General features: G+C 44.5%; 2 protein-coding genes across 3 annotated transcripts in view; one reads left to right on the top strand and one right to left on the bottom strand.

Moving 5' to 3' along the window:
* Positions 1-3,991, bottom strand: part of LOC116388959 (coagulation factor IX-like) — a 17,163-nt gene extending 13,172 nt beyond the window's left edge. The window contains exon 1 of the mRNA XM_031857314.1: positions 3,472-3,991. Within this exon, the coding sequence (XP_031713174.1) occupies positions 3,472-3,643 (172 nt within the window). The 5' untranslated portion in view covers positions 3,644-3,991. The remainder of the gene's footprint in view (positions 1-3,471) is intronic.
* fgf13b (fibroblast growth factor 13b) overlaps positions 1-12,843 on the top strand; it is a 17,038-nt gene extending 4,195 nt beyond the window's left edge. The window contains exons 1-5 of one of the 2 annotated variants that reach the window (XM_031857316.1): positions 4,795-5,605; positions 6,170-6,280; positions 8,546-8,649; positions 9,805-10,003; positions 12,655-12,843. In XM_031857316.1, coding sequence (XP_031713176.1) covers positions 5,410-5,605; positions 6,170-6,280; positions 8,546-8,649; positions 9,805-10,003; positions 12,655-12,794 — 750 coding nt within the window. In that variant the 5' untranslated portion in view covers positions 4,795-5,409 and the 3' untranslated portion in view covers positions 12,795-12,843. Of the gene's footprint in view, positions 1-4,794; positions 5,606-6,169; positions 6,281-8,545; positions 8,650-9,804; positions 10,004-12,654 lie in introns of those variants that run through there. The other variant, XM_031857317.1, reaches the window with a different exon arrangement.
* The last annotated feature ends 73 nt before the right edge of the window (positions 12,844-12,916 follow it).

Below are 12,916 nucleotides of genomic sequence, written 5' to 3'. Positions count from 1 at the left end.
ACACACACACACACACACACACACACACACACACACACACACACACATCCCTTTTTCTGTTATCTGATCATATGGCGCCATCTAGTGGCTGATAATATGAATCAGTAAAAGACAGCTAATGCTCTCCCACACCTTAAGGGGAACTCCATTGAGGTTTTTGTGACTAGACTCCAGTGAGTGGATGCTGGCTCCCTGCCCAGGCTGTTGGCTTAGGAACCTTTGCCTAAACGTTCCTGCTGGCATCTTTGTGGTTTTGTATTTCAGGCCAAGGCTACAAAGCTATTTTGGGAGACGTGGTGTGTTTGTTCAAAAGCTAGAATGGTATTTCCGTTTCATTTGAGACAACTCAAGAAAACAAAATCTGACCACAGGCCCACAGTGGCCCAGCAAATCCCTCTGCTTGATCCAACATATGTATTTCCTCATCACATGAGGCCACAGCATAGTGAATTGTATTAAGAGATTTGGAAAATCTGCACGAAAAGCACATTACCTTCACAGATGTTTTTTCTCAGATAACTTGGATGTTTCTTTTTCTACTAGTTTGACTTTTCCAAGTTGCTGAGTGTGCATATTTCTCAGCAACATCCTGCTTTACTGCCTTGAATGGCTTTTTTAGGCTCCTGTACTGCAGCATACGCAGCAGCGGACACTCTGCGATCTGTGATGCTTTGTGTATCGTCTCAGTAATGTGGATGCTGTTAACAGGCTGCTTCACAGGAAGCACTGTAACAGCACAACAATGTAATGGGCTGATAATGCAGAGTTATTGGTGGCTGTGTAGACTCTGTGTGTAATCCTGGACTGGCGGCATTGCTCTGAGTGTGGTTACTACATACAGTAATGTGCTATGAGGGCGTGCATTCATTGAGGGTAGCCCACAGACCCTCTGAGAGATACAGCACAACGCCTTTAGGTGCGTGTATTTCTGTGTATTTGAGTGCATGCTGAGCAAGTTTGTCTATTTAAAAAAAATAATCATTGGATTTAAACATGTATTTGTTTGTGATTAGAGCCTTAACATGCAGTTTACCCCTTTGTGTCCCCTTAATCATAGTATTTCAACATGAAAGCATCTTATATTATCTGTACCATCTCATCAAGCTCTTCATTGAAGCTATATCACACTCAATGGAGTAGTAAAACTCAAACTACTCTTAAATTGCAGTGCTAAACTAAGTTTCCCAGCTGACATTATAAAGCACAGTGACACCGACAGTGTAGCAGTCTTAATTAAAAAGTAAAAACGTATCCAGTAAGGAGAAATACATGGCTGTTATTATTAGTTTTTTTGGTAAATAGTATTGGCCTCAGTGAGTGCAGGCTACCTGGTTAAAGTTAGAGGCTACTGAGAGGTTTACACACACACACACACACACACACACACACACACACACACACACACACACACACACTTCCTCGATAGAGCCTTGGATTTGGGAACGGCCTGCTGGCTGCCTCCCTCTCTTATTGTGCCAGATCAGCGGGGCCTTGAGATGAATCATTGATGACCGGTTCCAACGGCTTAATGGCCTCTAATGTTCTGTAATGATCTCCCGTCAACGCCATGCGCGCGGCCTTTAATGGATCCAATGCCGTGGAGAATTCTCTGGCCTGAACTTCGGTAATTCCTCCTCTTTCTTCGTGGAGCAGCGCACAGCAGGAAGTGCGAAAAGCCATGAGCACAAGGCTCCGGAGCTCCATGGGCGCAGCATGAGTTTCCCTCTCCGCCGATCGACCTCAGGTAGGACCGGGGGGGGGGGACGATTTGGAATAACGAGATTTGACCCGGCTGAGCTATCCTGCTACGAAAGAAGGAGCATAACTCGGCCATTTGGGAATATACTTTTCTAGGGGGAAAGGGATAAACATATAGTTGAGTTGAGGTCAATGGAAGTCTCCGAAGGGACTTTTCTGAAATGCTGCCTCGGTGCTTTTGTTGATGATACTTAAACAGGTCGTTTTCAACCTTAACTTGTTCTCAAAATATTAAATGTTCTATTTTATAAAGTTGTATTTGAAATAAGTCGATCATTTTGGTACAACATAAGTAAGACGTGTGATTTTAACTGATTTAGTTAAAACTTGAAGCGCTGTCCGTGGTGCTGAAAGCAGCACCAGGCGCGCCCTGCTACAGAGGGACTGCTGGACCGTTTGATTAGCCTCATGTACACCCATGCATAATGTATGGCCTTGTAATTTAGGCTCTTAGCATTATTCTGATGTATCCTTTGCATCCTTGAGAACGATTTCAAAGCATTTCGGGAATTGAGATCCTACACTTGTCGGCCTATCGGTGTCCTCCACGCTCACGAGGCAGATTTCACAACTCCAACTTTTAAAATATCACAACACTTGACAGAAGTGTCAGTTGGGGAATGCTAAAAAAAAAAAAATCAGAGACCCTGAATCAAAAGTCTCGGCTCCTATCGCACAAATCCTGTTACTGTCAAAATCCATGTCAGCCTGCAGGGCGGTTTCTCTCATCGTCTACTCTACCGAAATAAAATCAAGCAAAACTCACATCAAAAGTCCCAAAAATGATTCAGGCTAAAGGAAAGCACATCAATTTCAGAGATATTCAACGGCTACGTTGTACACGTGTATCACACTGTTCACTGCTGTCTTTGTCGACCTGCTAAAGGCCTCAAAGTATTTATCTTCATTATGAATACTGCCCCATGCTGCTGGGTTTCTGATCATACTCTAACTGGCATTTATGGTTAGACAGAGAATCACACACACTCTCTCTGGATATTTGCTGTGTAGTTTTCTGTCGGGATTAATTTCCTCTTCTCCAACCTCATTTTGTCAAAATCTACTTCTGTAGGCTACAGAGCTACCAACCAAAGATCAGCTCAAATGTATCTTTCAGATCCCTTATCTTCAATTGATTGTGTAAATGCAACAGTCTATATAAAGCTTGATTAATCTATGCTATTTATTTGCAGCCATTTATTCATGCTACTGGGATGTTTTCTAATCCTGAGAACAAATCAATTAGTAATTCTTCCCTCTGTGTTATTTGGTTGCAAATTTGTTTCCACTGATTTGCTTATTGATTCACGTACTTTCTGTAACATTTCAATTTTGTTATTGTGCTGATTTAAGGCTAAAACCTGATAAACTGTGGTGACTGTTCTTCGGAGGCACCTTGTTTCTGGTTTGTTCGCCCTGCAGCTTGTATTGTCACATTGTGTTACCTCTGATCTTTGCTGCTTTTGCTTTTAGGGGCACATGATGTGGTTTTTAAAAGCAAGGAGCTCATACATGAAAGATGAAGGCTTCGCTTTCATTCACTTCATTACAGTGGTTGTACACGTTTGCTTTCAAATTCTGATGTTTTTGATGACATTGCAGACTGCTTATGAAATCTTTTATGGCTAAAAGTGCTGTCTCTCTCAGGGAGTGGGTTGAGCTGTGCGATAAACACCTAAACTATATTTAACTGTACATTTACAAGGGTCTTACCTAACCAGAAGGCAACGGGTGTATGTTTAACTCCTTCAGTCAAGGACAGGCTATAGAGGCTCCACTTCAGTGACCAAGTCCTGACCCCAGTTTCTATCCACAGTCCATCACTTTCTCCTCCAGACACAGGCTTATTCTCACTGTGGGCTACTGAGGTGTCCACTTCAGTCATGTAATTTACTGCTCATCACATCCTCTTGCTTTCCAGCCATCGATTTTCCACCGGTGAACAGCATGCATTGGCTCTGCCTGCTGCTCGGCGCCGGGTGCCACAGGTCGACCTCCACTGCGAGTCAGTCGGCTCTTTGTCCGCAACCCCGTCTCCCTCAAGACCCGTTTGGAGTTGGCAGTTGCCACCGCAAGTGTATCTGCCTCTGACAGTATCTGTTTTCTCAGGAAGGCTCGCCTGCGGCCAGTCGACGTGCATGATTTGGCCGTTTTGCTGCGGTACATGTGTGTGCGTCCGCTCTGGTGCGAATGCAAATGGAACTCAGGAGAAAAGAAAACACACGGCTCATCCGAAATGAAGAGCTGTCTCCGTTACTCGCCTCCTTCTTGCACGCTGCAGCCTTTCAGCAGTGGTGAACCTCTGCACCAAAATAAGACGAGAGCCCCTCCTCTTCCCACTTTATCTCTCTGTCTCACAGACACACACACACTCACCAGGTGTCTCTCGACCTTCCATTATTGTCCCTTCACTTACATTTCTCTTGTCTTTCCTCCTCATATTGAACTCTAATTCTTCATGCCTCTGCATGAATCTCCTTTCCTCTTTCTCCAGCCTCACACACTCAATAGTGTACATCTCTCTCACTCCCTTTGCTTCTTTTCATAATTCCTCCTCTCCTTCATTCATCTTTCCATTTTCACAATCCATTTATAGGTTGTGTACAAGCTTCTCCCTCTCTCGCGCTCTCTCTCACTCTCTCTCCAAACTTAATATCTAATTTTCTCCCTTGCGCCCCCCTTTCCATTAGTCCTCCCATTAATTCACCTGCCTGTCTGCTCTCTCCCTTTCATTTCACTGTTTATTTTTTCTCATTCCTCCTCCTTTATTACATTCCCCACTCGGCTCCCTCTCCACCTCTCTGCCTATCTCCCCCCCCCCACACACACACACACACCAAGATTCAGGGTAACATGTAAATATCATGCCACGTGGGGTTCAGGGCTACAGGTGCCCTATGAGGAGGAGCGGCCCAAACGCCCCTCATCACACCCCTCTGACCCCCTCCACACACGGACACACGCACACATAGAACACGTACACATGCACCCCACCACCACCACCACCCCCCTTCCTCGTTCCTCGGGGCGGGCAGGGCTGCAGCAGTTTTATGAACGGCAGGGCTGCATGCATCTTGATCCCTTTCCCTCTGAGCCGTTTCATTGACAAACATTCCGGTTGCTGCATTTCTGTCACGGACAGCGTCGAGGAGCGGAACGTCGCCGGGGAGCGGTGCAGAGCAGCAGCAGTGGAAGCCGCAGCTGCAGTGTTCCTTTAACATTAACCCCCGGTGTTGTTCGCACCAGTTTATAAGCTGTTGATTCGCCACTTGGACCCAGACTGGATCCCTTACGCACCCCCTCTTCCTCCTCCACGCTCTCTCGGGACACCTGAGGTGTGTGTGGGGGGGAAATCAAGACGGATTTTGCCACTCGGACCCATCGGGGGACGTGAGGCGGCGTCATTACTGCTCACTGGCAGATTATTGGAATTGTTGACCATGAAGCGCCCGGACGCACCGATGGAGGATTCCGGACACTTTTTTAAATCACGAGACTGCAGCGGCCGGTTCGTGATGCGAACTGAGCCGTGGGTGGTGTAGCCAACCTCCCCGCACCCTACACACCCCCACCTCCTTATTCGCGAACACCCCCCCCCCCGCATTCTTCCCAACCGGGACGCGCAGCCTTGTTTCACTCTATCGGAGGAACATGTCCCGGGCAGCGGCTATCGCGAGCTCCCTGATCCGCCAGAAGCGGCAGGCACGGGAGAAGGCGAATGCTTGCCGCGGAACCGGCAGCCCGATCAACAGCAAAGGCACAAACGAAAAGCCGAGCAAGCTGAACGTGTTCTCGCGTGTCAAATTGTTTGGATCGAGGAAGAAACGGAAGAAAAAGCGACCACCAGGTCTGAGGGGGGGGGGAGAAAAGTGGGGAAGCCACGAGCTGCACCACCATCACCACCTCAACCATCTTCATCAGCATCATCATCATTACCATCATCAACACCATCCAACACCATTTTCTCTCATCACTGAGGCTGGTCCTTCATCCCTTCATCATTCATCATGTCCTCCTGGTTCAGGGATCAGTCCTGTTGCGTGACACCACAAACATCACATGTGAACAACTTTGTGTTGTCCCGCAGCAAAGTGTTGTAGCAGCGTGCGTCTCTGCGATAGCGGACGGAGAGCTCATTTAAACAGGATCCCACTTTAGGCAGCCCTTGAGCTATACTCCTGTTATCACGTTGGAGCTGTCAACATTTTTTGGGGGGATTTGTGTGCATGTGCGCCACATTGTACAGGGGTCAGGGATCGACATTGGGCCCTCAAAGCCCACTGATTGGAAGAACAATCAGCTAATTCTCCTCCTGATACTTCCAGCTTCTTGGTGATTGCTGGAGTTGATCCATTTGATCAAATGACAGTTTGATGCAGTTAATGTGTCTCCTCTGCTCTGCTCCTCTCAGAGCCCCAGTTAAAGGGCATTGTGACCAGGCTTTCCAGTCGCCAGGGCTTCCAGCTGCAGATGCAGCCTGACGGCACCATTGATGGAACCAAGGATGAAGACAGCACTTATGGTGAGTCCAACTCTGGCCTTTGGACTTGCAGAAAAGAGTAGACGTCCACTTTTTAAATGATTCTTAATTTGCTTTCTATTTAAAAAATCTACTTGGGCTGCAACTAACCAGTCTTTTCATTGAGGATTAATCTGATAACTTTCCACTAATTGATGCATTGTTTTGGCGTTTGGTCAGAAGAAAATCAAAAATGGGGATCATAATTTCCCAGAGGCCAAGTCTTAAAACCCAAATCTATTCTATTCAATATCACATATCACAAAGAAAAGCAATAAATCATCACATTTTAGAAACTAAAACCAGCAAATGTTTAATATTTTTTCTTGGGAAAATGACAAACTTATATAATTATTATGATACATTTTCTGTCATTCGTCTAATCGATTAATCAACTCATCGTTTCAGCTTTGTAATCTGCTTCAGAGAACTTCAGTTACCATGAATGGAAAGACAAATGTGTGTCACACCAACGCTGGCACATATAAATGCATGTTTACTGCTGAATCAAACGTAGTGTTAAAACCTCCATTTGCTGTACATACAAAAGTAAAGGAAGATAAAATGATATCATAACTTCCAGTAGAAACTGAAACCATGCTTTCTTTTTATCTCAAGCTTCAATATTAATACATAAATGCAACATATCGAAGGGTCCATATCACACAAGGTCTGTTCGAGTTAAATTCCCATATACCCACTTTAGTGTTATCACCCAAAACCAGTCTAAATCCAATTTAATGATAGGCCTACACTCCATTCTGTGGAAATCAGTCCAATGTGTGAATTTATCCCAGACAGTCACTCAGCAACATGTCAGGTGTTCATTTAAATGGGAAACCGGTGGCTGCTTTATCCTCCAACTGTCAGCTGGTATCCCGGCAATCGATCTGTGTTAAATGTTACCTGGTTAAAGAAATAGATTAAATATCCACAGGATGCACACTGCAAAAGATACTTGAAGAGATCCAGAGAACACACTTTCTCTTTCTCACTTAAACACACACACACACGGGCGACAATGTGTCATCGCTACGGCTAATTGAATTCTGCTGCTGTGGTTCAGACGGCGATCCCTCTCCTTCTCGTGCACAGTTGGTGTTGCCAGCATCCCGCATTAATCTCTGCTGTACTTCCCGGGCCACCAACTGTTGTGTGTACAAGAAAGAGAGAGCGAGAGAGAGAGACACGGCTACAGAGGAGGCATGTTCTTTAATTAGATGATTGCAAGGTGGACACATCAAGTAAATGCCCACCCGCGTGAAATCAGTCGACCGTGACCGGGTTTCAATGGGTAATCCATGTAATCCACGTCTCCATATAACCGCAGTCATTATAGAGAACATGGTTTGGCTAAATGAGTGTAATTATACGAGGGCCTGGCTCATCAAACGTCCCGGGATAATTATGTTCCCTGCTACAGAGCTGTTACTGTGGAAACATAAAACACGCTTTGCTTGTGCCCGATTGCGCACAAACGGAGAAAACAACAACAAATAATATGAAACAAAGAATATCACCCAAAATGTGTAATATGATTATTAAATCTATACTAATTTGTTGCCGAAGTAGATTCTTTATCTGTTCATCTGACATGCCTGGAAATACATTTAAATCAGATCAGACAATCTGTGCTTTAATGTCACCATCACTGACGAGTGAGGAACCCAATCAGCTCAACATTGTCACGACGGACATCTTGGGCTTTTTATATTTGATTCTATCACTTTGGCTGTGCTAATAGGGGCTGACATTTTCAATGACAAATAAAAACATTGCCATTGAAGGTGTCATTGGGTCATTTATTTACTATCTTCTGATATTTCATTGGCCTAAATGATGAATCCATTGATATGAAACACAGTCGACAGATTAGCTGCGAGTGGAAATAACCCTTAGTTGGAGCTCCAGTAGGACTATTTTCATTTGTAAGAGTAACAAATAGCTTTAAACTGGTCATTGCACTGCTAAATGTTTTCCCACACCCTGATTTGCGACGTGCCTTTTGCAGAATCTAACACCTTTCCACATTTTATTGCCGCCGCTAAATCGTTAGTGTAATTCAGCGGCCTTAGCGCCTCACTGACCTTGTCAAATAGCTTCTCTGAGGCAAAATGGAGGTGTTGTCAGACCAGATGCTTCCATATTGATGAGGATTTTTCTCTCTCAGTTTCCCCCTGTGTTCACTTTGTGACTGCTCGTTTGTTTTCTGTGTGTGTTTGTTTGTCGTGTGTGTGTGTGCGTGTGGATTAATGTTTGCATTCATAGCTGTGTTCAACCTGATCCCAGTGGGGCTTCGTGTGGTGGCCATCCAGGGCGTCCAAACCAAACTCTATCTGGCAATGAACAACGAAGGCTTTCTCTACACCTCTGTAGGTCACCACGCTCTCACAGACACACACACACACACACACACACACACACACCACCATCACCATCATCATTACAGACCATGGGGGACTGAAATCTCCTCTTTGGGTCAGGTTGAGTGATGAATCAGCAGCTCTAAGTGTGACCCGTCTCATTATCATCCCATCATCACATCAATACTTTAACTACAGCATTGCCTTGTGAGTCAGCCGCCACTGGGTTTCATAATCCAGTGTGTGAAACTCTTCTCTTTCTACTGATATCGTGGCTTCACAGGATTGATTTCAGATCATCCACCAGCCTCCCTTTGTTTATCTCCCTGCGGCCACTCTTTGATAGGAAGATTACGTTTTGTCCATTCACACACACACACACACACACAGATCCTGAGATTTGTTTTCATGCCGTTCCTCCCAGCGAGATTTACACATACATCCCACTGTGCATGTCTTTCCTCACACCGGTCAGAAGGCAGTGTTGGCTGCAGAGCAGTGCTCTAAGTGCCTCACTTTAGCTCTCGAGCGGGGATGGTGGGCGGTGCGAATGCAAGAACAGAAAAAAAATATCGACAACAATAACATGCACTTATACCGCCACAATATCTGGCCCATCACGTCCAGTCCTGGAGGCTTGACGTCGGCCATAACACTCATATCACTCGCTTCATCTTCTCACCTGATGTTGAATGCACAAACTATTTATACATGCGTACACACAAAGCACACACGTCTGTTTGCACTGAATCCATTTCACAAGATCATAACCACACAAAGCTGGTTTACAATTCATTAACGGGTGGCAGAGAGAAAGAGCACTCTTTCGTTCCCTCCGGCAGCCTGAGCTCCATCTTCCTCTCAGTGGGCTGGTTGGTATTCAAGGGAGTAGCCGGTTGCTATGGAGATGCAGGAATAAGGAAATGCAAATGTCAGTTTTCCTAAGTTGGTGCAGTTTGTTCACGGAGACTATCGCCCGGCCGAGATAATGATTCAAACAGCGGACCAACTGATGGATGAATACACTGATGGCAATGATTTAACATTTGTTTTGGTGGAGTTGCCGTTACAAACTCCTTCCTCACCTCTCCGTGTCTACTTCATCACCTACTTGTCTTCTTTCTTTCATGATTTGTTCTAATGTCTGACACGCTCTCCCCTCAGGAACATTTTACCCCCGAGTGTAAGTTCAAGGAGTCGGTGTTTGAGAACTACTACGTCACCTACTCCTCCATGCTGTACCGGCAGCAGGCCTCGGGTCGGGCCTGGTACCTCGGACTCAACAAGGAGGGAGGAATCATGAAGGGAAACCACGTCAAGAAGAACAAGGCCGCCGCACATTTCATACCGAAACCACTCAAAGGTAAAGGAAGCAAGCTGCACTAAAACACACAACGTCTCGCAAGCAACAACAGACCTAAGTTAAACTTAAGTGGGCTTTTATTCTGCATAAGTATACATATTTCTAAATTTAAACAACACTTTTAAGGCACCAGAAAACTTGGTTTTAAATAGAATTTCTCTATAACATTAAAGAGAGTTTGACACTAGAAAGCTGTTGTCACATTCATCTGCTGTTGAGGGAAAGTTACTCTGTTCTTAGCTTAAATCTAAGTTCACACAAGAAGGATGTTGCGACACCACAACTAGTTTGGAAGCCAATCATGGTCCAACATTCAACTCACAGACGTGTGAAACTAGAAGCTTCCAGGATACATGAAGAGAATGGACTTTTCAGTGAAAAAATGACACATCTTGTGTCTAACAGTTAAACTTTTAAAATGAAACACATTAGCATCGTCATAGATTCGGGATTTCTCAATGACGCAGGGGGAGTAGATGTCATTGTCAGAAATAGTAAGTATTGATCAGACAAATTAACTATTTAAAGGAGGGTCATTTTATATTCCTTAGAAAATGTGAAAACCTGGTGTAGAAATAGTAAGTATTTCTCTATAATATTAAATTTTCATGACAAAAAAAGCAATAACCGGAGATGAAAATAAACATCCTTAGTTCACATGAAAAAAACCTGCGCGCTACCATGACAATGAAGTTGCAGTAAATTAGCAGCAAGCCTCACTGACTGAACTAAATAAAGACAAATGGATTTCCAGCACGAAAACAAATCTAAAAGAAATCCCTCACGGTCGCTTTGTCTTTGACCATTCAGCCGACCTGTCAGCCGGATGTTGTGACGTTCTTTGACGGCAAGAGTGAAGCAATTAAAACATTCCGTGAGATGGATAATAAAGCTCCGGTTTGATCCAAACTAAAATGATTGACTTTAATTAATTCACCGTTATTTATGGAAGAAATAAAAATCTGCCCCATAAAACATCAGGAGGGGACCTTTAAATAACTATGATTAAATAAGCAACAAGCGGGAAACACATCCCTAATTATCGTTTATGAAATTTAACATTCAAAAGCTGTGGCGTCTACATGGCAGCTGCAGGAACCATTAACGATGTAGGTTATATTTGCGCTGGCAGTGGAGATTAGTGTGGCAGGTGATATCTATATGGGGCACAGGTGCAACAGACTGTCTAATCATGCAGGGGTGATGGGAGATCTTGCAGTGACCGACTCACTGAAGCGCGTAAAAAACAAGGTCGTCTCCCGTCCCCAGCCGAGTGACCGACTGCTGGTCAGGATAGTCGCTAAAGCCACACAAGCAAACACCCCACCACAGTCATCGGACTTTGTCTCCGGTTGTCATGTGCTTCTAGTCTCATTGGCGCATGGGAATATGTGACATTGCCTTTTTCCAACAGAACCCCTCTAGACACGTGTAGATATGTAGGTGCAGTGAAATGCCCTGTGTCAAATCCTTTTGGAAATAGAGCAAAGAACAAAAAACTGAATGAGAGAGAAAAATAAAGATCGGCTTTAATCAATAGTTTTATATCAACAATGACTACTTCCACTACTGTGAAAGGCAGCTGTTTTCAGGGAACATGCTACCTGCCCAGCACCAAACAGCAGACAGACAAAGATGGCGTCTAGCTGGTGAACACAGTGGAGCATACAGGGATGCAGGGGTGACGTATTTTCGCAGGCCAACACGGACGTTAGCATCGCCCTGGTTCCCCTCGACAAAAAGCCGATGGGATTTTTCCATTGGATTTGGATTATTACAGAAAAAAAAAGGTCTGTGGCGAACACAAGTTTATGATTCTTAGGCAAAAATGCAATCGGCAGAAGTAAAAAGCTCACGTTATTCTATATAAATTACTACGGTCGCATGACTTCACGTCACCACCACCAAGCTCAAGGCGGACTAGTGTTACATGTGATTAATGTTTTGTAGTCTCATTTAGCCACTTCTTAGCAACGCCCTATTTTAAGACATGTAAAAGCTTAAAAGAGGGGTATTTACAGACCTTATTTCAGGCATCTAATCCAAAACCCACTCAAAAAAAAACCATTGACTTTGAGACAAGGGAACCTTAAGTGAAAAAAATGCAAAGTCATTTCCCTCAGAGGTAAGTGGAGAGCGAAACGAAGCTAAGAGGAGAGTGAATATTGGACACAAACATGACTCCAAATGAATGCTAATGCTGCTCTGTACCTGCTGGGTGTGTAAATAGGCAACTGTGTTTCTAACACGCTTGCAACTAAAAAGCAATATATGTCATTAATGCATTACAGTCTCTTTCTACTGTCTCCATGTGGGCAAAAATAGAAAGAATATTGCAGTTTTGGGGAAAAAAGGTAATAAAAACAATAACTGTTTGTTTATGATTGAAGACTAGAGATCATCATTACTTCTATTTTTATGGATCATTGCATTACAGCTGAGCATTGCATGAATTCCCCTTTTGGCAGTTAAGTCAGAACTTATTGTAAAACTAGAATTAATTAAACTTTCTATGAAGCAAACCTTTCAGTTTTCTACGTGCCCGTTGTGCAGGGGATGACTGCCTGAACAAGGCGTGCATATCAAACATGAGCGATGCCTTAGATGTCCATTTAATGAATGCTTCTTGTCTTCTCTGTGTCTGTGTGCAGTGGCCATGTATCGGGAGCCCTCCCTCCACGACCTGACAGAACTCTCACGGTCAGGTAGCGGCACACCGACCAAGAGTCGCAGCGCTTCGGCCCTACTTAACGGCGGAGGGAAGTCGCCCAGCAACAATGACTTATCCTAGCCCCCCACCCCTCACGCACACACACACACACACACACACACACACATAGACCCACAGAAGACACATGCACGCACGCACACACACACACACACACACACACACACACACACACACACACACAC

The sequence above is a fragment of the Anarrhichthys ocellatus genome, unplaced genomic scaffold, assembly GCF_004355925.1.
Source record: "Anarrhichthys ocellatus isolate YVR2014 unplaced genomic scaffold, GSC_Weel_1.0 scaffold18, whole genome shotgun sequence".
Classification (NCBI taxonomy): domain Eukaryota; kingdom Metazoa; phylum Chordata; class Actinopteri; order Perciformes; family Anarhichadidae; genus Anarrhichthys; species Anarrhichthys ocellatus.
Note: the sequence above shows the minus strand (reverse complement) of the source record. Positions and strands in the feature narration are given on the sequence as shown.